The 24,015-nt window shown below is 36.3% G+C and overlaps 1 protein-coding gene across 1 annotated transcript in view; it reads left to right on the forward strand.

The window, feature by feature from the left end:
- Positions 1-24,015, forward strand: part of LOC123803172 (ATP-binding cassette sub-family A member 10-like) — a 60,981-nt gene that overhangs the window by 31,919 nt on the left and 5,047 nt on the right. The window contains 21 exon segments of the mRNA XM_087854719.1: positions 681-855; positions 2,154-2,342; positions 3,286-3,393; positions 4,218-4,388; positions 4,811-4,924; positions 10,747-10,866; positions 12,260-12,346; positions 15,278-15,369; positions 16,047-16,110; positions 16,259-16,384; positions 17,006-17,062; positions 17,064-17,124; positions 17,503-17,594; positions 18,905-19,083; positions 19,376-19,451; positions 19,526-19,620; positions 20,172-20,266; positions 20,269-20,290; positions 20,482-20,622; positions 23,502-23,527; positions 23,530-23,580. Of these exon segments, the coding sequence (XP_087710845.1) occupies positions 681-855; positions 2,154-2,342; positions 3,286-3,393; positions 4,218-4,388; positions 4,811-4,924; positions 10,747-10,866; positions 12,260-12,346; positions 15,278-15,369; positions 16,047-16,110; positions 16,259-16,384; positions 17,006-17,062; positions 17,064-17,124; positions 17,503-17,594; positions 18,905-19,083; positions 19,376-19,451; positions 19,526-19,620; positions 20,172-20,266; positions 20,269-20,290; positions 20,482-20,622; positions 23,502-23,527; positions 23,530-23,580 (2,141 nt within the window).

Raw genomic sequence — 24,015 nt, forward strand, 5'->3', positions numbered from 1 at the left:
GGAGGGCTTTCTGTCTGATGGACTTCATTTTTTCCCTATGAAATATGAGGCTGAGAGTGAGGAAGAAGGAGGTAGAGCCTGAGGTCTGATGAGAAAGTAGTCATTGCAAAGACTGGACTCATAACCTTATTAGAGAAACAAAAAGATTACTTGAAAGACTTTTACTCATTGTTTCAGCTGGAAAAATGAATTTTAGGATCTGAAAATAGTGCATTATATGTGGCATCTAGTTTCGTGAAAGTTAAAGTACATACAAAACAGCAGCTGATGAAAGTTAAAATTTAACTTGAAATTGTGCACATTACAAGTCTGAGGGCAGTATGAAATCAGGTTTCTTTCCCTTTAAAACTACCTAGGCAGGCTGTTGGAGGCTCCTGGCATCCCGTCAAATCTTCAAACCATTTTTCCTGTTGTCCTTGTCAACCATCACACCCACAGAGGAACCCACTTGGATCTTACCTTCTCTTTTTGATGCTCTATTATCCTTGGCAATCTTGCAAAGTGATAGTGATTTATGGAAAATTTTGAGCCTGTTTTCAGATTAGTCTTATTTTCACTTTATGTAACTGAAGGCCATATTTGTATGTTGAATTTCCATAGGTTGGCATTTATATAGCATGTCTGTGACTTAAATAGAGGGAAAATGTTTTAGACTTGCATTTTAATTTTCTTTTCCTTAGGTTACTGGTACTTGGTATTCCTTTTACCCCCACCATTTTCAAGAAGATAGTGGATGTGGTATCTAATTACACTCATTGTTGGGAGCTTTCATCCAGTATGTATTTCCTTTCTCTGAAACAACCCTCACAGGCTCCTCTTACTGGTCTGTTGGTCATCAATAATACAGGTGAGAAATAGGGATTCAATTAGTAAGTAAGAGTAGTAAAAAGCAACTCAACTGTTCTATATCAGTGTAACTTGAGTCTTTTTTGGGTAAGGTATAAAATTGTAATCCTTTAAAGAGCATGTTTTCTCTTAAAGGGATCATCTTTTATTAGTGATTTTATTTGTTGTCAAAGCAATGCATGTTTTGCAACAATGTGGATAGATCTTGAGGACATGATGCTAAGTTAAATAAACCAGACAGAGAAAGGCAAATGCTGCATGGTATCACTTATAAGTAGGGAAAAAAATAGTCCAACTCCTAGAAATAGAGAGTAGAAAAGCGGTTGCCAGGGACTAGAGGGTAGGGGAAATAGTGTTAGGCTGGTAAAAAGGTATGAGCTTTCAGCTATAAGATCTAAAGACCTAATGTGTATTATGGAGGCTATAGTTGATAACACTGTATAGTATAATTGAAATTTGCTAAGTAGAACATAAACGTTCTTATATATACACACATGTGTACACACACATACAAATATATACATGTGAGGTGATGGATATGTTAACGAGATAGGAGAAATCCCTTCACAATGTATATGTATGTCAAATCATTATGATGTACATTTTAAGTATCTTACAATTTTGTTTGTCAATTATACTTCAATAAAGCAGAAAAAAGCAATGTATGTTTAATAGAGAAATTGAAACAATACTAAAATATGTAATATAGAGGGTAAAATTCTCTCATTTCTTTTTATTTTATTTATTTATTTATTTATTTATTAGAGAGAGCATGAGCAGGGGGAAAGGCAGAGAAAGAGGGAGAAGCAGACTCCCCTGCTGAGCAGGGAGCCCAAGGCGGGGGGGGGGGGGGCGTTGGGGCGGTGGTGATCACACAACCCTGAGATTATAACCTGAGAGGAAGGCGGACGCTTAACTGACTGAGCCACCCAGGCACCCCTCTAATTTTATTTCTTAATTTTTCCATCTAACTGTTAATAATTTGGTAAATGTCTTCTACACTCTTTTCCTTTATAAAAACATAAACTCACTATTTATAGAACCATCTTATATTTGAAAATATATTTTCTGAATTGGAATTGTATCAAAGGGTCCTACAATTCTTTCTGTCACGTAAGATCTAAATCTTTGACATCTTTCCATGCTAGTGAATGTTCATCTGTTTCATGTATAGAATAAGTCATTTGGATTACCAAAATAATGCACTTACGGCAATACAACAATTCAAAAAGGCTGAAGTGTCAAAGAAAAATTAATAGTCTCCTCAACCTAATTCCACCCTGGTAATTTATAAATTATACAATAAGTATATCTACTTTAATAATTTGGAACTTATATTTGTGTGTGTGTTTTTAAAGGATTACAGATTTTCAGTTGCATGTAATACCAAGAGAATGACTTGTTTTCCTGTTCTTATGGGAATTGTTAGCAATGCCCTTCTTGGAATTTTTAATTTTACGGAACTTATTAAAACAGAACGAAGCATATTGCCTTTTGTAAATATGGTACTGACTTGTATAAGAGACAATTTAGCAAGGGATAAAGGGCAAGAACTCTATAGCCTACCACCTGGGTTTGAATCCTATTTCATGTATTTCCTATTTATTAGCAAGTTTCTTAGCCATTCCTTGCTTCACTGTCTTCATCTGTAAAATGGGGAATATAATTGTACCTACATTATATGATTATTGTGAGGATTAAATCAATTTCCTAAGTACCTAGAACAGAGCCTGACATATACATTTTTCATTTATTCTACAAATACTTCTTGTCTACCTGGTACTTTCAGGGGTATTTTTTTTTTATATGAAATAAGGCAATTTCTGTACTCTTTTTTCTTTTTGGTCTATTGTTATAATAGTAATAAATTATCCTGTCTGGAAAACAACTTAGATTTATAGTAAGACCCGTCCATGCCTTAAAGATTAATTTAAACGTTTCTAGAAGTCAAGAAATTATTTATGCAGGACAGATTTGTTCTCCTCTAATTATAGCTTGCAGCTACGGACAGGAACAGAGGAACAGCTTTAAGACAATTACTATTAGAGTTTTAGTGGCTGTTATCTATAATTCATCTACTGGGAAACAGGGAACTGAAAAATGGCAGCTTCCGAGAATATCAGTGTGCTCCAAATAGTATGTGTCTTCATTTAACAATTACTACATGCAAATGTGAAAGAGAACCTGCTCATGCTCTCTAAATACACGCCTATAAAATTCAGATTTTTAAACTTTCTTTTGATATCATGCAGTTCTGGGAATGGGACCTGCTATTAGGGGTAACAAAGTATGGTTCCTTCTCTCTTTGTTTGCTTCTTAAATTAGGTATATGCTTCCATTCTGAACTTTTCACTAGTATTTCTCAAGAACATATAACTATGTTTGATTGTATGACATGTAACAATTTCGACAGCTTACAGATGTGCTTTGAACTTCCAGAATGTCTTAATGGTGGGCATTGGTTCTTTGAATGGACCCTTATTTCTCTTGGTCCTTGCAAACTGCATTTCTCCTTACATGGGCATGAGCAGCGTCAGGGATTGCAAAGTAAGAGGGGGAGGGGAAGGGAGAGAGAGAACAGAGGGAGAGGGGAAGGGAGGAGGAGAAACATGATTTTATCTGACTTTAGTAGTTAGAATTTTATTGTTCTATGCACTCAGGATAGCTCTTCAAGAAAAATATGTTTACACATAAATTATGTCATTTGCTGTAATCTCATTATAGATTTTATTAAATGGCTAATCTTGATGTCAAAGGGGTCAGAAAGTTAACTATTCAACACAGCGAACTTGCCTCACCTTTAAAGGGAATCATACTAAATCAACTGTAGAAGTGAAATGTGCTATGTTTCGACGTCATGTTGTTATTTCATGATTTCAAAGGGAATTTGTATTTTTTAACAGAGCATCAAATAGAAGATATACCATGTTTCCAAAGCTTTAACTATGCTTTTATAAATTGGCCTTTAAAAAATTATGTGATAGTCATTTTTGTTTCTCTACATCAAAGGGCAAATCAATTTTACTAATAAGTCAGACCTTTCCTGTTGAGCCATTGGCTATACATTCCCACATTGGGTGTCAGATACTTAGGAGAATGCTATTTTCCAGTCACAGAGACACTGTTTTCTTTGGGATAGTATTAGTATTTTAGTTGTGCCGAAGCCTGTTTACCTAAACTTAGGTGAGAAAGTTACTGAAGCTCAGATTCACCATATAAAATAATACAGATGAAAAAAAAAAAAAAACCCTAACTGCTACTACAACACGCTATTTCTCAATTTTATAAAAAATTAATATATTTGCATAAATGAAATACCTTTTCTACCTAACGTTTCAAACCCTTCTGTATCCCTTCTGTTTCTTTATCAGCAAAAAACTCAGTCTCAGTTATGGATTTCAGGCCTGTGTCCTTCAGCATACTGGATTGGACAGGCTCTGGTGGACATTCCATTATACCGCTTGGTTCTTTTTTCAATATATTTAATTAACTACTTCATGATTTTGGAACTCAACTTTTCAATGGGACTCATGTTTGCTCTTGTAAGTGATCATTTTTTTTCACCAGGCCAAATATAATAATAGAATCAAAACAAATAATCTACTTTCATGAACACTGTGTTATTAACAAAAGGCATACGTAAGAAAATCACCTTACAGGGGCACCTGGGCGGCTCAGTCGTTAAGCGTCTGCCTTTGGCTCAGGACATGATCCCAGAGTCCTGGGATCGAGCCCCACGTCAGGCTCATCCCCTGGGAGCCTGCTTCTTCCTCTCCTGCTCCCCCTGCCTGTGTTCCCTCTCTCACTGGCTGTCTCTCTCTCTGTCAAATAAATAAATAAAATCTTAAAAAAAAAAAAAAAAGAAAATCACCTTACACACCCTTATAAGCTAATTATCTCTCCATTCCCTGTCACACATGGGACCAGCCAGCTCTCATCTTGCTGTCGACCTTATTGTTCGCAGGTGGTTTGCATAGCTGGTTGTTCAGCCTCTCTTGTATTCTTCACATACGTGATTTCATTCATCTTTCGCAACAGGAGAAAGAATAGTGGTTTTTGGTCTCTTGGCTTTCTTATTGTAAGTACCTGTCTATGCAATATGCACATTTATATTAAATTTTCTTAAAGCTTATTTTTAAAAAATGCACAGTTAAGTGTATACACTTTATTGTTCATTTTCTTTCTCCTGTTTTCCATCTCTTCTTTGAGATTTTTCTTTTATATCTCTGTTTCTTTGGAGAGGAGCAAAATATCTGTAGAAATCCTGGCATGGCTCATCTATCATCAAAGACTAGATCACTTGGGACAGTTCCCTCATTTTACAGAGTGGGAAAAACTTAAAAGAATCATACCTGAACCCAGGCCTTTCCACCCAGTGTAATTTCCTCCTGAATAATTCTACTTATTAAAAAAAAAAAGAAAAAAAAAAAGAAGTGTGATAGGTGGCCATATTGACTAGTTACATAATCAAACAAACATGGAAATGTTTGATTAATAATATGTCTTGTTGACATTTTGAGAAGATAACATAGCTTTCTGACCATATTGGATATTAAAACAGTTAAGATTCACCTTAAGAACTAAAAAGGCCAGCCACATCCAAATCATAACTTTAATCTCATAAGCAGTGTATAGATAGCTCTGTCCCCAATCCCATTTCAGACATGTCCTTAGTTTGGGGACCAGTAGTGAGAAAGGGAGCAAGGTATCCTTTTATTCTTCCATTTTCTTCTGGATTTCCCTTTCTCCTGTATATCATGGGGACAGGATGGAGGGTTTAGGGGTAAACAGACCCAACATCTTACTTCTTTGGGGCTGTTATAGTCACAGGGGCTGGTCTTTGTGGATAATATCCAAAGATTAGATTTAGTGTGGACAGGAATGTCACAAATACAACCAGTTGGACAATTCAGCATGCCAGCAGAAATCCTAAAGACTACTAAATTGCTTCTTAGGTCCTCCCTGCAATACCTAATCATAATTTCTTGGGTCAACTTTATAAGTGGTTGTGCTACAATAGTCAAATGTCTTAACAAGGTAATGCCTCCTTAACTATTGGAATTAGTCCTTGATCTATTTGGTTTTTTCCCTTATGTTTCCCAATAAAAGGTGGATTTGTCAGTTTCATCCTTTAATTTAATCAATTTTTGCTTTATATATTTTGAGACTATAGGTGAAAATCATAAGGAAGAAAAGATACATTTCCAGAATTTAGTCTTTTCTCTCCAGGTCTGCACAGTTCAAAATCATGTTTTTAGAGGGTCGACTGTATTTCATTGGGGCATTCGGGTCTGGAATCATTATGTACTGACCCTATTTATTCTAATAATGGGTTTTGGTCCTAAAGTCAATATATCAGATATTAATAAAAGTACACCACATCTCTTTTATTTAGTATTTGCCTGGTAAATCTTTTTGCATGTGTTAACTTTCACCCTTTCAGTATCCCTTATGCTTCAATGTGTGTCTATTGTCAACTGAATATAGTTGGATTTTATTTGTTGTTGTTTTTAAATTCAATCTGACAATCCATGCTTTTAATTTAATGAATTTCGTATGATTATTAATATAATTCAATTTGTTTATATCACTTTACTTTATGACTTTATATTTTACTTATGGCTTTATTTTTTTATATATTTACTTTATGGCTTTATGTCATATTTATTTTATGGCTTTATATATTTATATGCATTATGTGGCTTCCTGTCTTTCTTGCTTTTGGTTTTTGATTCACTCAAATTCGTTTATTCTCTTTTATTCTACATTTTATACTCTTCTGTTTTGGAAGTCAGAAACCAGATTTTATTACCTTGGTGGTACTCTGCATTAGTTTGCTGCAAATGCCACAATAAAGTACCACAAATTGGGTGACTTCAACAACAGAAACTTATTTTTTATAATTCTGTAGGTAGAAGTCCAAGATCCAGGTGTCTGCAGAGTTGTTTTTCTGAGGCCTTCTTCTTGGCTTGTAGATGGCCATCATCTTTCAGTGCCTTTATGTGGTCTTTTGTGTGTGGCTGTGTCCAAATTTCCTCCTCTTATAAGGACAATAGTCAAATTGGATTAGGAACAACCTCTAAGACCTCTTTAATCTTAATTACCACTTTAAAGACCCCATCTCCAAATACAGTCATATTCTACTAGGCTTAGAACTTCAACATATGAATTTTGAAGGGAATGCAGTTCAGCCCCTGATGTCCATGACTTATTCCCCCCGTATTAAATTTAACAAAGCCTAAAGTTAGCCAATATCCTAATTACTTCCAACACCATGTTTGGAGACTTTATGATCAATAATTGCTCACCCTACTTACATGCTGTTCTCTAGTGTTTTGTTCTTTCTTTTGCTAAATCTCACAAATAAACATTATTATTATTATTATTATTATTATTATTATTAATTTTAAGAAGTTAAAAAAGATTCGTAGACACTTTGTTGACCATTCTTTGTTCACCATTCACACTTCGAGCTTAGTCTTTTCTCTCTCTCACTAGGGCCATTTTTTTTATTATAATTTTTTCACTCTCATTCTTAAAAGTTAATTTTACCACATATGCATTTCTTGGTTGACAATTATCTTCTTTTATCTCATAAATTTACTTAACCTCTTGCTGACATTTTTGCTATTGAGATGTCTGCTGTCAGTTCTTTTGCCATGCCTTTGTAGAAGATCCGTCTTTGACTGCTTTTAAGGTCTTTGACTTTAGCGTCTTTAATTTCATTACAGTGTTTCTAGGTATGGATTTTTTTTAATTTATCTTTTTTTAAAGTGAATTATGCTGCATGAATCTATAAATTCTTTTATCAGTTCAGGGAAATTCTCAGCCAGTATCTCTTCAAATATTACCTCTCTTACTAAAGTAAAAATAAAACATTTATTCTTTGCTCTCTGGACTCTACTGAGATAATATTAGTGTTGTTCTCAGTCTATCCTATACATCTCTTAGCATTTTCTGCAAATTTTCTATGTCCTTGTCCTTGCTGCACTCTGGGAAATGCTCCAGACTTTCTGTCCAACTCACCTATTTCTTATTCAGCTCTTTCTAAGCTTTTTCTGATGGTTGGCTGACTTTTAAAACTTTCAACTTTTTTTTTTTAATAATAATTTTTTTTTCTAAGACTCTATTTGGTTCTCTTTCAGACATGTCCAATTATTCCTCATGGTCTTTCGTGACTTGCCTGTGTTCTTTATTCCAAGTTTGATTTCCTTATACATTTAATTGAAAATAATATTTGTACTTGCTATTTGACAATTCTAATAGTCTACAGATAGTTTTAATACGTGTGTATGTGTCTTTTTTTGCGTTTTTGTTTTTTTCCCTCCTGTTTCACCCTTATTGTGGCTGGCTGCTTTGTGTATTTGGCTTTCTTTCCTTTTTCTTTTCTTTTTTTTTTTTTTAACTGGGAGCACATTTTTAGTTGACCTTTATTATTTTTAAAAAAATTTTTTTTATTATATTATTTAGTTGACCTTTAAGTATGGAACTCTCAAGATCTCAAATTGGGGATCTCTTCATCCTAAAAGAATTTTCAGTTACTTTTGCAAGAAGAATAGTGTAGAACCCATGTAGGATTGCATAAGCCATCTTAGAGTATCATGCCTTCATATGGGATTTGCAAGGAATATTGTAAAGAGGGTTACTTTTTATTCTATTGAAGGTACTTGGAGGGAAGGACCTTAAGGAGGGCCTAAGTCTTTGCCTGTCTATCCCTGAACTGGAATAGGCATTTGTTCCCAGGTTGCTCAGATTTAGTGTTTACTTAATGGTCCAAGTCATGTTTCAGACTTTGTTTTTGCCCTTAAAGAATTCCCTCACTGTTTTACTGAGACTAGCAGTGTACTATTTGAAGGACATTTGTTTTAAATGGTATGGGTAAGGTCTTTTTTGGGATATCTCTTCCTCCATATTCCTACATATAGAAGTCCACCACTAACTTGTAAAACTGCAGTTTTGTAAAGCAGTGAATGTAGAATCTAGTTTACAGCAGATGGAGGAGTAAATATAGAAGGGGGAAGTAGAAACAGGAAGTGTTTTAGAACTCCTTAAAATGTTGCTATTGTTTGCCAGAGGGAAGATTTAATGGGAGGATTCTTTTTTATTTTCCTGATGTTTGGGACAAGATAGATGAGGTAATTAGTGCAAGAAGATAATGAAAAGAAAAGGAAGAGGAGGAAGGAGGTAGGGTGGTCAAAGATAAGTTATTTCATTGCATTTATAGAATCAGAACATTTAACTTCAGTTTTCTAAAACTTAAGATATATTGCTATTTGTTTTGTTAAAGCAAAACCTTTCATCATTATAAATGGTATGGGCAATAAATCTTCAAGAAGATTGTGATACAAGGCTATAAAATAAACTAATGAACCCTAAGATTATTTCCATTTGTGTTTTTCCTTCAGAAAATGTTGCTTGTGCTTGTGGAGGGAATGTTATTTATATGCTTTTTTGTTCTGTTATCTGTTTCATATGTATCTTGACACCCACCATATTGTACATTGACTTCATGTATGGACAGTTGACTCATACAACAAAAAGTATAGTGGTTAAGAGTTTGGGCTCTGGAGTCAGATAGTCCCCCAGTTTGAGTCCTTGATCTAGCACACAATAGCTAGAAGTCATTGGGCAAGTTACTTCAGTTATCTGAACTTCAGAAAATATGTGAAATAACAATAGTACTCTAAAGGGTTAGGATTGAGTTTTTCAAAGCACATTAACTATCATCAAAGTACTTGGTAAACAGTAAATCTCCATAGATACTCAATAGGAGCTCCTATCCTCTTCTCTTTCTCCTCTTTTCTTACAACTACAGTAACTGAAGTGCCACTTAACAAAGTGTTTTGCATAAATTGGACCCTTAATATGTATCTTTTTTGATTGTTGATGAATAAAAAACATAAAAAGGATAAATCCTCCTTACTCAATGCCTTCCCAATATTCATTCATTGATATTAATTGCATTTCTCTGTTTCATGCCAGACACTTGGCTTGAAAAAAACAGTCTTTGCAATCAGAGGACTTACATTCAATGGAATATGTAAAAGAAATGAAACCAAACCAAACCATTCTTCAGAATGTCCCCTGGATTTGTAATGGAAGGAGAACAGGAGCCAGGGAGTCCGCTTAGGAAACTATCAAAGTAGTCTCAGTGGGAATATGGGTGGGCTGCTGCATGTGCAGTGCTATGCTGTCCCTATTATTTTTCTCTGAGGATTTTTTTTTTTTTAGCATAGTTGACACACAGTGTTCCATTAGTTTCAGGTGTACAACATAGTGATTCCACACGTTTGTACATTATGCTATGCTCACCGTAAGTGTAGCTATCATCTGTCACCATACAATGCTATTACAATGTCATTGACTCTATTTCTAATGCTGTGCCTTTTGTCCCCATGACTTAGTCATTCCTCTGAGGGTGTTTCAATCCTTTCAGTATTCCTACATTAGTATCAAAATGGATAATTCTTGTATTTCTCCTGTTGCTTGAACATGGCTATAAATACTCACCTCAGTATTTATTTTGCCCTTTTATCTTTTAAATCCCAAGTCATATCGTCAGTTAATTCTTAATTATACCCTGATGCTGAAAGCATTTGAGGATTTGGGTGATAAAGTAAATAATGCTACATCCCCTTCTTTTATTGTTGCTCTCCATCCTTGTCAGATAGTGCAAAATCTTTTAGATATATATATGTCAGACTTTTTTATAATCCTGTGTTTCAGTTGTAATGATAGTATCATGCTTCCTAAAGAGGAAATCCTAACAATATTGCTATATATAAGGTGAAAATTGAAAATGAGAATGTCTCCTAGGATAACAGATCATTCATAGAAAATAGCTTAAAATATTATATATGACTGAGAAAATTATAATGCCTCTGGCTGTTTTTCTTCTAGATCTCATTACTTTTACTCAACTTCCTATCATCAGTTGAATTTGAAAAACCCAGTTTCATTTTATGCATGATTTCAATGCCTTTCTTCACTTTAATTGGATTTTTTGTGTTTTTAGTAAAGGTAAGCAATATTACCTACTGTGTGACTGGCCTTAACCGTGTAGCCCATTAATAAAATCTTTGCCCAATGTTGGAACAGGTGTAAAATTTAGAAGTTAGTCAATGCTGATAAATTCTGAAATTAAGATTGCAAACCTGAATAAGGCTGATACCTGTGTTTAAGTCCCTTTTCCTAAAATGTAAGACTGCATGGAAGATATGACATACTGCATTCTTTGATTGCTTGCGACTTAGTGTCAATAAATTGCTATGGAGATGTGATTGGTAAGGGAAGAAAGTGTGTTGCTACCAAGCACTTCTGGGAGAAACCAAGCACTACCGAAAATGTGGGGCAACTGTTGATAAATCTCATCTACCTCACAGTTCTGTACTTTACCACTTCCACTAACAAGAGACTTGCAAGTGTTCTCCTTAAAGAGCACAGCGTAATGTATGGAAATGTTGAATTATTATATTGTACTTCAGAAACTGATATAACACTGTATGTTAATTAACTGGAATTAAAATAAAAACTTAAATAAAATAAAAGAATAGTTAATGCTATATAGTGTTTTTTTAAGGCAGATAAAAATATTCATTTGAAGGATGAATTGGAATAATTGTAAAGCTATAGTCAAGATATTTTATTTTATTTTATTCCATTGAGCCTATTAAAAGGATTAAAGTGATGTTGGTTCTCAAAATGTAATATATGTATCCTGCCAAGCCTACTAAATGGTAATAATTTTTAAAAATCTCTTTAAGATTTACTGACAGAGAAAATATTTGACTTTTCTAAGGAAACATACATTTTTAATGAAATGAATAATGAGAATTATATCCTCTCCCTTGTTTACCTATTTTCTAGAACTATAAGAGATGCAAAACTAAATTTAGTGCTTAACTTCAATAGTTATCTTTTTCTGATATTTAACACATCTATTTCTAGTTATTTTACAATTGTAAAAAATTAGCTGTCTCCTGTATTTGGGTTTTAACATTCTGATCAGCTTCGGTTGGTTTTTGGAAGGAGATGAGATTGATGAAAACAAAACAGTAACCAGAAAGAATACAGCAAGGCCTCTAAGTACTGAGAATTTTCATAGACATTAGGATACATCCAAACAAAATATACAGTATTTACCTGTTAAAAATAATATCAGGCTAGATGAAAAAAAAAAAGAAATCTGCAAATCCCTACTACATAAAATTGGAAGACAGAAAGTACCGGTGATTACAACCAAGGTAGAATGTCAGCTCATCAACAGACTTTAGTATCAGAGAACAAGTCTTATCCCAATTCATGGACTATACCTGGTGCCCCAGGGAGCATACAGTGTGTGCATATTTAGTGTGTAGATTTTATATGCATCAAGCAGAGAGACTTTCATTTAGCCTTTGTGTTCCTTCAACAGCTATCCCATATGTATAGGAGACACTTGGAAGGTCTGGAAAATGAAATCAAGGAAGGCCATGAAAGCATTCTCTTAACAGTCTTAATTGTAAGAAAAATTTTATACCAGAATGTTTATTGCATAGAATTCATAACTGTTTAATATACTTGATCTTATTCAAATAACGGCCAATTTGAATATCCTAAAAATACTCACCCTTACTATATCCTACATTCAGATATAATGGCAGCAAAACCTGAAGGTATTTTTCTTTTTCTTTTTCTTTTTTTTAACGATTTATTTATTTATTTTAGGCAGAGAAAGAGAGAGAGTATGGGGGCAGGGAGGCAGAGAGAGAGGGAGAGATTCCCAGGCAGACTCTCTGCTGAGCACAGAGCCTGAGTGAGGCTCAATCCCATGACCCTAAGATCACGTCCTGAGCCAAAATCAAGAGTCTGTCACTTGACCAACTGAGCCACCCAGGCCCCCCAAGGGTATTTTTCTATATGGAGTCAATGACAGTATAATATATACCAGAAACACTAAAGACTTGATTGCTGTTATTATAATATATGTTACTGATATGATATGTATCCAAAGACAATTTGAGGTGATTTATAAAGAAATACCACAAATGCTGTATGACTAAAATTCTTTTAAATATGGATAAAAAGATAAACTAATGTGAGTAATGAAAAAGAAAATTGAAAAGTTAAGTGGAATTTTATTTTTTTATTATTTTTTTAAGATTTTATTTATTTTAGAGAGAAAGAGAGAGAGAGTGCACACAAGTGGGGGGAGGGGCAGAGGGCAAGGGAGAGAAAGAATCTCCAGCAGACTTCCTGATGAGTGTGGAACCTGTCTCGGGGCTCAGTCTCACAGCCTTGAGATCATAACCTCAGCTGAAACCAAGAGTAGGGCACTTAATTGACTGAGCCACCCATGAACCACTTAAGTGGAATTTTAAACTGGAGAAAGACACTGAAATAAAATATAAATGTTGTATCTGTGCATTATGGTAACTGAGGCAGAAAAGAGGAACAAAATGGATTACAGACCTCTTTTTTTTTAAAGATTTTATTTATTTATTTGACAGATAGAGAGACAGCCAGCGAGAGAGGGTACACGAGCATGGCGAGTGGGAGAGGAAGAAGCAGGCTCCCAGTAGAGCAGGGAGCCTGATGCAGATCTCGATCCCAGAACCCTGGGATCACGCCCTGAGCTGAAGGCAGAGGCTTAACGACTGAGCCACCCAGGCGCCCCAGAACTCTTTTTTTTCTCTTAATGTCAGAAGAGTATTTCTTGAGGGAGAAGATTTCCTAAGTTTTTATAAATTTATAAGTTTTTGAAATTATATACATTTCCACGTGAGTCTTTGTATATTGAATGTATATTCTTTGTTTTGTAAATAAATGTGGAGATGTTCTGCACACAGTTATTTTTAATTGCCCACTAATAAATACTAAAGTCATACAATTGTTTGATTAGGGCATATATTCATTACAATGTGCAATTCTGGATAACAGAACAAACCAACCCTGGAATGTAATGCAGTTGCTGGCAGGCATCCTTACATTGTTTATGATTGTACTCAGAATCATCTTAGTACTTAGTCATTAGCATTCTGTTAACTGTTTACAATATCAAGTATTTATTAATTCTCTCAATTCCTAGTTTACTAGAGGTTTTAGTCTTTGCTTATTGATTTATTTATCAAGAATAAATCTTGAATTTTATCAAAGCTTGTGTGCATCAGGAATAATCAAAATATGGGATGCCTGGGTGGCTCAGTTGGTTAAGACTCTGCCTTCGGCTCAGGTCATGATCCCAGGGTCCTGGGACTGAGTCCTGCATCGGGCTCCCTGCTCAGCGGGGAGCCTGCTTCTCCCTCTACCTGCTGCTCCCCCTACTTGTGTGCTCGTTCTCTCTCTCTCCTTCGGACAAATGAACAAAAATCTTAAAAAAAAAAGAATAATCAAAATTTTTTTACTAAATCCATTAAGATAATGAATGCATTTTATTTCATATTTCATAACCCCCTCTAAGGTCATCAAAATATTTTTTTATATTGTCCTCTAAAAGATGTATATTTTCCTTATACATTTGTGTCTTCAATCATCTGAACTTGATTTTTTTCCGTGTTGGAAGGTAAGGGTCCTATTTCATTTCTGTCTTTTGAGATACCCAATTGTCCAGCACCACTTATTGAAAAGCCTGTGCTTTTCCATTGATATTCAGGGCCACCTCTTTTCAAATATAAAATCCCCACATATGCAGGGTCTATTTCTGGGATATCTATTCCAATTTGTTTGCTTCTGCCAAGTTCTTTGAGATGCTTACCCATTTGGTACTGCTTTTAACTAAATTCCGGGCTTGACATTTTTTTGGACCATTCAGGTGATGTGAATTTGGGCTACAAATCTGTGCAAAGGCTGGCTTCTCTTTCCACTTCACTCCCTATAGTCAGCGCTCAAGGCAACTACCTTAGAAATCTCCCAGGTGTTCTTTACATCCTTCACTAAGGGTAAAACCCTTAGAGGCCCACGATTTATTGGTGAAAGGATCGCCTATTCTACTCCTTGTTGGAAGAAAACTCTATACTCATATACTTTCTTCTGTCTTCTTCTCCTGTACATGCCGTGAAAACTGAAGTTTGAAGGTTTCAATGTTTGGAAAATAACTCCAGGATGAGAGTTGCTTTGTTGTCAAGTCTACCTCCTACAACCACTTAGATTTGGCTTAAAAAATCCTTACTATTCACAAAAAAAAAAAAAAAAAAAAAGTCCTCACTATCTTGTCAGCTTTCCTATGTTTTAAAAAAGTTTTTTTTTTTTTTAATTTAATGCAGGATTTTTAGTTGTCCCCCCCCTTCCCATGGGAGGGTTGATTTGGATAAACTTCTCTTGTGAGAATATTTTATAAGATTTTTGTCAAATTTATAAGAAAATGATCAAATCTTCCATGAGAAAAGGCAAATATTGCCTACTGAATTTGAATTCCATGATGATGCTAATTCTCATTCTCGTTCTTTGCCTTTAGCCATACCTTCAGAGTATCATTTTCCTTTGCATTATAAGGTGTCTGGAAATGAAGTATGGAAAAGAAACAATGAGGGAAGATCCAGTTTTCAGGTCAGGAGAACATTTATTAACATCTGAATATAATTTAAATATTTAAGGTTGGTAGCAGTACATTTAACATCAATTTATTAAGTTAGATTTGCTATCCAATTTTTAGCCAGGCACATTAGACATTGTTATTCTGGGGGAAAAACCCAAAACAAAATTGGATTGAATGCAGGGATACACAGTTTTGAAGTGATGGTCTTACTGATTTGGGGCAAGTTGAGTTTTTGTTCTGTGCATCTCTCTTAGCAGTGATTAGGCACCAAAGCTTATTTTTTCTCCTGCTTACAGCAAGTTCAGTCCCCAAGGAGAAGGCACGATAGTGAGCTGGTGTGTTCAGTATGTGTGTGGAATGTTTTGAAAAGGGAAGAGAAGCCAATTCTGGTGATCATTTATGATGTAATGTGAGGACGATCTGGATGGCAGCAGACTGAAACACTGATAAGTCTGTATCTGAGGGAATTTAGAGAGCTAGTTGACAGATGGGATAAAAGGTTTTAAAGACAACAAAGAGAATATTTCAAGGGATGTGGCTACCTACAAGGGAATCTTGTAGGTAGTAAACTAATCATTTTGTTTTTTTTAAAGCAGAGGATAATAATTTAAGTGTAGAGGCTTACATTCTCTTGATAGTTGTCGTACAGCTAGAATCGCATTGTTATGTTATTTTATTTTCTCTGTAGGATCTCCTCAAGAAGTAGGGAAAATCGGGGCACCTGGGTGGCACAGCGGTTAAGCGTCTGCCTTCGGCTCAGGGCGTGATCCCAGCGTTCTGGGATCGAGCCCCACATCAGGCTCCTCCGCTATGAGCCTGCTTCTTCCTCTCCCACTCCCCCTGCTTGTGTTCCCTCTCTCGCTGGCTGTCTCTCTCTCTGTCGAATAAATAAATAAAATCTTAAAAAAAAAAAAAAGAAGTAGGGAAAATCATCCAAATCCAGAAGACCCAGAAGAAAAAGATGAAGATGTTCAAGCTGAAAGAGTGAACTCAGCAAGTGCACTCACTACCCTGAACCTGAATGAGGTGAAAACAAGTATATTGAACCTTTTATGAAACCCTGGGCTAGGTCGCTTGTCCTGTAGTGTTGATGAACTCCTGGCCTTAATTCTCAAAACTTGCTTTCGTTTCTGTAACATTAGCATTTGTAGGTCATATTTAAATCACATCCTTTGAAGTATCTATCTTGTCACGACTCTTTTAATTTTCTCTTCTTCAGTTTTTTGTGGATCTTAACCTGCCACATCTTCGTTCATCAGTGTAATTCAAAACATTCTCTGATATTTTTATCAACTTTAACAAAATCTCTCATCTTTTGCAAGAGTTACAGTTTCATTTTGCATTATTTTGAAGTCATGACATTAGTAACTGTAACTAGCAAGTAAATTTACACTGGAAATCAATCAGAAACACACCAGAAATGAAAGTGCCAAGGGCAAAATGCAAACAGTGCATTCGATTGGGAATTAGTTTTCTAAGTAGTAAAGTAATCTCCACTCATGAACACACATTTGGGCACTTCATTTGAAGAAAAAGAGACTGAACAAAATCTGGTTATATTCATAACCTAGGACGTGAAAGATAAAACATGAGTGCACGAAATATCTGAGATTTAACAGGAAAATTATGCTTTGTCATGTTTTCCAGAAACCAATCATAATGGCAAGCTGTTTACATAAGGAATATAAAGGGAAAAAAAGAAAGTTGCTTTTCAACAAGAAAGAAGAAAATAGCCATTAGAAATGTTTCCTTCTGTGTTAACAAAGGTTTGGACAATGTCCCTTTATCAGGATGTTCCTTATTTATTTAGGTTTGGGACTGTGAAAAGGAGAAAATTTTCCATTCTTTGAGATTGTTCGTCTATCTTGGTTACCATGTAATTATAAAAATGCTTGACATGTTCACAGAAAAACGTTTTCTGTCTCAAAACCATGTCCCAATTCAAATAGTAAGAAACCCAGTCTTGGATCAGGGAGCCCAGCTCATTCTACTGTAAATCCAGTCTTTCCATTCACATTGAAATATAGAAGATTGCAAATGGGTTGTTTGAAAATGTCATTTTATTTCAAAATGTTACTAAACTAAGTGATTTTAGGTTAGTCAGACTTTGAAGTACAAACATCAGTGGTGACTTTTTCTTTCAGGTGAAGTTTTGGGATCGCTGGGACACAATGGAGCTGGTAAAAGTACTTCTATTAAAGTGGTAACAGGAGACACAAAGCCAACTGCAGGAGTAGTATGTGAAGGAACCAAGTTCGTTGCCAGGGGAAATTTCATTTTAAATATCAATAGCATCCTTATATTTTTCTATCAGTAAATCAAATGATTTTTTTAAGAAAATGAATAAATAAATGAGAGGTTTTATAAAATATCTCTGCATGCTCAAAAAATAGTGATGCTTAATGGCCACTTTTTTTCCTTTTTTTTTTTTTTTTTTTGAGCATGCAACTGGGGAGGGGAAGGGGGAGTGGGAGAGAGAGAATCTTAAGCAGCCTCCACACCCAGCACAAAGTCCCATGCAGGGCTCGATCTCACAGCTCTGAGATCATGACCTGAGCTGAAGTCAAGAGTTGAAGGCTTAACTGACTGAGCCACCCAGGTGCCCTTACGGCCACTTTTTTTTTTAAGGCAAGTAAAATTAACATGCAGGATTATATTAGTTTCAGGTATACAATATAATGATTCAACAAAGCCATCCATCACCCAGTGCTCATTACTCTTTTTTTTTTTTTTTTTAAGATTTTATTTATTTATTTGACAGAGACAGCCAGCAAGAGAGGGAACACAGCAGGGGGAGTGGGAGAGGAAGAAGCAGGCTCCCAGCGGAGGAGCCCAATGTGGGACTCGATCCCAGAACGCCAGGATCATGCCCTGAGCCGAAGGCAGACGCTTTAACGACTGCGCTATCCAGGCACCCCAGTGCTTGTTACTCTTAATCCCCTTCACCTATTTCTCCCATCCCCCCACCAATCTGGCAATCACCAGTTTGTTCTCTGTATTTAAGAGAGTTTTTTGTGGGTCTCACTTTTTCTACATTCATTCGTTTTGTTTCTTAAATTCCATGGATGAGTAAAATCCTATGGTATTTGTCTTTCTCTCACTTATTTCACTTAGCATTATATCCTCTAGGTCTATCCACATTGTCACAGGTGGCAAGATCTCATTGTTTTCTGTGGCTGAGTAATATTCCATTGTAGATATACACCACATCTTCTTTATCTATTCATCTATCAGTGGACACTTGGGTTGCTTCCATATCTTGGCTATTGTAAACAATGCTGAGATAAACGTAGGGGGGCATTTATCTCTTTGAATTAGTATTTTTGTTTTCTTTGGTTAAATACCCAGCGGTGGAATTACTGGATCATAGGAGAGTTCTATTTTTTAACGTTTTGAGGAACCTCCATACTGTTTTCCACAGTGGCTGCACCAGTTTGTTGTCCCACCAACAGTGCACGAGGCTTAATGGCCACTTTTATCTCCTTTAGTAGAAGGAGGATTGGAGCAAAAGCTGGATGTGGATCTGACTTTCATTGTTCGATGCAGGTGGTTTTACAAGGCCGCAGAACATCACTGAGGCAACTGGAAGATGACACCCTCAAGTTTTTGGGATACTGTCCTCAGGAAAACTCACTGTGCCCCAATCTTACAGTGAAGGAACACCTGGAGTTGTACACTGCAGTGAAAGGAATAGGCAAACAGAATACTGCTCTTAGTGCTTCACGGTAGGGAGGGAAGGCTCATTCACTGTTTGTAGCGGGAGGAAGGGAGGAACATGTCATTTCCTCATGAAATACGGAAAGGAGATCATAAACAAGGTTTTTAAATTTTTGTGCAAATAAAATGATGGAAAATCTGAAGAAGAAACAAATCATAAGATTTAGTGTTTGTGATAATGTTAATGTTCCTTCAATATACTATTTTCAGGTTGGTGGTGTTAAGGTTTTCTGTATTGTTGGTTTAGGTAGGAACATATGCCTTGTGTATAATCACAGTGGGTTTTTTTTTTTTTGTCAGATTGGTGGAAGCTCTTAAGCTCCAGGAACAACTTAAATTTCCCATGAAGTCCTTATCTGAGGGAGTGAAGAGGACGGTAGGAGGGGGGGCTCAGTGTTATTCTGCACACCCCACAGATCAGTGCCAGACGCACTGTTCCTCTTGTTCCAGCTGTGCTTTGCACTGAACATCCTGGAGGACCCGTCAGTGGTGATCCTGGATGAGCCATCCACGGGGGTGGACCCTGAAGGGCAGCAGCAAATGTGGTGAAGGACGTCGTATTAAGTGTAGAGTTAGTAGTATGAATTTAGAATTTATATATATATATATATATATTTTTACATTTGCTCCTTTTATCTTTGAGGCTCATATCTTCTATTATTTAATTCAGTGAAACTCAATACAGTGCTCAAAATTCCCCCAAGGAAGGAACAATAGACATTTTAAGAATCTAATAGGAACTTGCATGTATTTGCTTGAATTTTTTTTTCTTACTCCTCTTCCCCTGCCTCATCCTTCTTCTTTTATTCTTCAGTTATTGACAATCCTACAATGTGGTGTCTCTCTGCACTCCAGCTTTTTAAGCAAACATTATTTTACTCACTATTTCCCAATCTTCAACTTTTCATTCTATGAAGCCAGTTAATGTGGTAATGTAATTACATAATGCAATGTAATTTTTTTCGTTCTCTCTAGAGCAAAGATTTTTTTCTTGTAACTGAATACAAAATTTTCTATTATTCCTCATACATCTTTCCATTCACCTATTTTCCCAAATTACTTTGTAAATGCAAACAATCCCTTACTTTATCTTTAGGCAGGCAATTCAGACCATTGTTAAAAACACAGAGAGGGGCACCCTCCTGACCACCCACTCCATGGCAGAGGCTGAGACCGTGTGTGACTGTGTGGCCATATGATGTCTGGAAGACTGAGGTGGGTGCCTGTCCCTACTCTCACTCGGGCCCCAAGTTCTTAAAGAGAGAATTACAGTTCACTGTGACCAGCTGGTGCTCTTCACCTCCTCGATCTATGATCAAACACCTTCTTCTGCCTTTGCAATTGAGGAAGAAATGAAAAGACCAGTGTTTTTTTAAATTTTGACTCTTTTCTCTTCCCTGGATTAGGTGTATTGGTTCCCATCAACATCTGAAAAGCAAGTTTGGTAAAGATTATTTTCTAGAAGTAAAAATGAAGGACCCCACACAGACGGAGCCTCTCCACAGAGAAATTCTGAAGCTTTTTCCACAGGCTGCTCAGCAGGAAAGGTAAAGGATGTTTTTGGCTTGGGTGACAAGCGTACAGGTTTTCCAGCACACTTAATTTAGTCTTGGAGGAATCTGGACAGGAAGAGAAAGGCTGAGCTGGCTTAGTTATTACAAAACAAGTTGTTTGGAGGTCACTTCGATGTATAGAAAAAAGAGCAACTGAAAAGTTATTTTCAGTGAGTATTTCATATCTCAGAAAAGGTGGATGGGGTGTGTGTGCATACATGTGCCTGTGTACATAAATGATGGAATGGTTCAAAAATTAGGAACAAAGTGCAAACAAAACCATGAATTTAATGTTTTTAAATAGGCAATGATAATGATGCATCAACCTATAACATCTTATCGAATGTAAAATTGCATTAAGAGCTCCAATAACACACACTCATATGCTTGAGAAAGATTGACTCTATCCTAAAGTGATTGATTATTGGTCATTTAATCCTCTCTATGGTTATTTTAAATTTGTATGGTTAGCTATCAGTTATAAGCAAGTATAACCAAACCCACGTGAATAGCAGAATGAAGTTGAATTGAATTGAAAGAAGTATTGGGGGTACCTGGGTGGCTCAGTTGGTTAAGCCTCCAACTCTCGGTTTCAGCTCAGGTCATGATCTCAGGGTCACGAGATGAAGCCCCATGATGGGCTCTATGCTCAGCATGAAGTCTGCTTGGGATTCTCTTTCTCCCTTTACCTCTGCCTCTCCCCCCTGCTCACAGTCTCAAAAATATATAAATAAATAAAATCTTAAAAAAAAAAAAAAGAAAGAAGAATGTACAGGGTTTTCTTATGTATTATTTCTATTAATTTTTTTTAAAAAATAATACTTACTGAGGGGTACCTTGGTGGCTCAGTTGGTTGAGCATCTGACCCTTGTTTTTGGCTAGGTCATGATCTCATGGGTTGTGGAATCAATCCCCACATTGGGCTCCACGCTCAGTGAGGAATCTGCTTGAAGATTCTCTCCCACTGTCCCTCCACTCACTTGTGCTCTCTCCCTCTCTCTAAAATAAATAAGTAAATCTTAAAAAAATAATACTTCTTGAATACCTACCAAATGCTGGAGACCATGTATAGAGTAGTCAATAAATAGAGAAGATACTTTATGGTGCTTACAGTTTTGGGGGGACAAGGATATTAAGTAAATGAAGATACAAAGAAATGAGGAAATGGCATTAAGGTATGACTTTAAGACTGAGCAAAGTTTGGCCACTGAAGAATGGGGATAAGAGGTATTCTTGAGAACACAGAATGTGCAAAGAACTTAAGTCAAAATGAACTTTACACATGCAGGAGTGCCTGGGTGGCTCCATCAGTGAAGCATCTGCCTTTGGCTCAGGTCATGATCTTGGGACCCTAGGATTGAGCCCTGCCTGGGGCTCCCTGCTCAATGGGGGGGGGGGGGTCTGCTTCTCCTTCTCCCTCTGCCTGTTGCTCCCCCTACTTGACCTCTCTCTCTGTGTCAAATAAATGAATAAAATCTTAAAAAAAAAAAACCCTTTATACATGCAGAGGTTGGAAAGAAAGCTCATATAGTTGATGTGTAAAGAGATATCCAAGTGGAGATGCCAAAATACAGAGATGTAGGGCTCTGGCTCAGAAAAAAAAAAAAAAGGCAGTAATCAATGTGGAGCATATTTACTGAATAGAAGACCATTAAGTTAGGAGAGTGGGTGAAGTCAACAAGGGAGATGTAAAAGGGAGAAGGTCTAGGATGGGTGCCAGGAACTCTCAGTATTGAGACTGGATTAAGGAAGAAAAGCTGGTGGGGAAACCACCACCACAGTAGAGATAATGACAAATATAAAAGTGTGTCTAAAACAGCACTATCCTACAGAATTTCTGTAATGATAGAAATGTCCTATGTCTGTGCTGTCCAATATGGCAGCGAATACCCATGTGGCTATGAAAGACTTCAAATGTGGCTGGTGTGACCAAGGGATTGAATTTTATTTATTTTAGTTAATTTAAATTTAAATAGCCACAGGTAGCTAGTAGCTAAAATACTGGAACAGAGCAGGTCTAGTGGGTTAGAAAGAAAGTCATAAATTTTGGTTGTTTCAGAAGCTGACAGAGAGTGTGTGTGTTAATTTTAAGGAGGATGTCTACAACTTTATTTAATGTTTTTGAGAAGTCTAAAAAATGGGAACTGATGAGTGTTCACTGGGTTGTGCAACATGGAGGTCTCGGATGAACTTATTTGGAAAGAGGGGAGCTGGAGGTCAAGAAAGAATTTTTTTTTAATAAGAGAGAGTTCAACAGGTTTTAATATTATAAGGGAGACTGAAAATTAAATGCAGAGGGGAAAATCTGATGAAAGGGTTCCAGAAAGCATGTTAAAGTATTAGCTTTTGAAAGTAAGAAATATAGTACAGGAAGAAAGATGGCTTGGGCTGAATATGAAAGATTGTTTATCAGAGTTATTTTTCAGAATTTATCTTGAACATTAAATTTAGAGCAACCATATTTTTGTTGTTACCAGATTTTTATCACTAAAGATAAGTTATTTGGCTCAGATTAATGCTCTATCAAATTAAACTATTTACCTTTTTATTTAAAGAAAACTGAAACTTTTGGAGTGCCTGGGTGGTTCAGTCACTTAAACGTCTGCCTTCAGCTCAGGTCATGATCCTGAAGTCCTGGGATGGAGCCCCATGTTGGGGGGGGGGGGTCCCTGCTCAGCGGGGAGTCTGCTTCTCCCTCTCCCTCTGCCCCTCCCCCTGCTCCTTCTCTCTTTCTTTCTGTCTCTCTCACTCTCTCTCTCTCAAATAAATAAAATCTTAAAAAAAAAAAAGGAAACTGAAATTTTTTTTGGCTGTCAATTTCTCCCCAATGTTATAACAACACTGCAATAAATCTGACTTTTTCCTTTTCCGAGATATTCCTCCATGATGGCACATAAATTCCGGTGGAAGACATTCACCCTCTATCTCAGGCCTTTTTCAAATTAGAGGCAGGTAAGTTTAGACATACTTAGACTTTATTTATTGTGCATATTTTCACATGGAATATATACTATATGAGTTCAAGTAGAAAAATTATATAATCACTCAAAACTTAGAAAATCTCCACTGGATTCATCTTATAAATTCTATGGGGAGTGTGTAGTCGTGGCTCTACACTCAGGTTTACTCCACCTGATTTTTCCTCTGCTAACAAGGAGACTCAGCTGCAAATAAGATTGAATATTCTGCCCAGGTTCCATTGCATGGTATTAGGGGATAATTATCAACATGTTGTCCCAAAGAATACAGAGTTGAGCTTCTTGCGTCTCCATATTTATCAGTCAGAGGCATGAGGAGCAAGAATGTGGAGACGATGACCAGAGGCCCAAATGGAAGGCCAGAGAAGGAAGGTACACAGGGCTGATATGTGACAAGTTAGGATTGGTG

Source organism: Ursus americanus, chromosome 23 (assembly GCF_024610735.1).
Source record: "Ursus americanus isolate L20-20 chromosome 23, mUrsAme1.1.p, whole genome shotgun sequence".
Lineage (NCBI taxonomy): Eukaryota > Metazoa > Chordata > Mammalia > Carnivora > Ursidae > Ursus > Ursus americanus.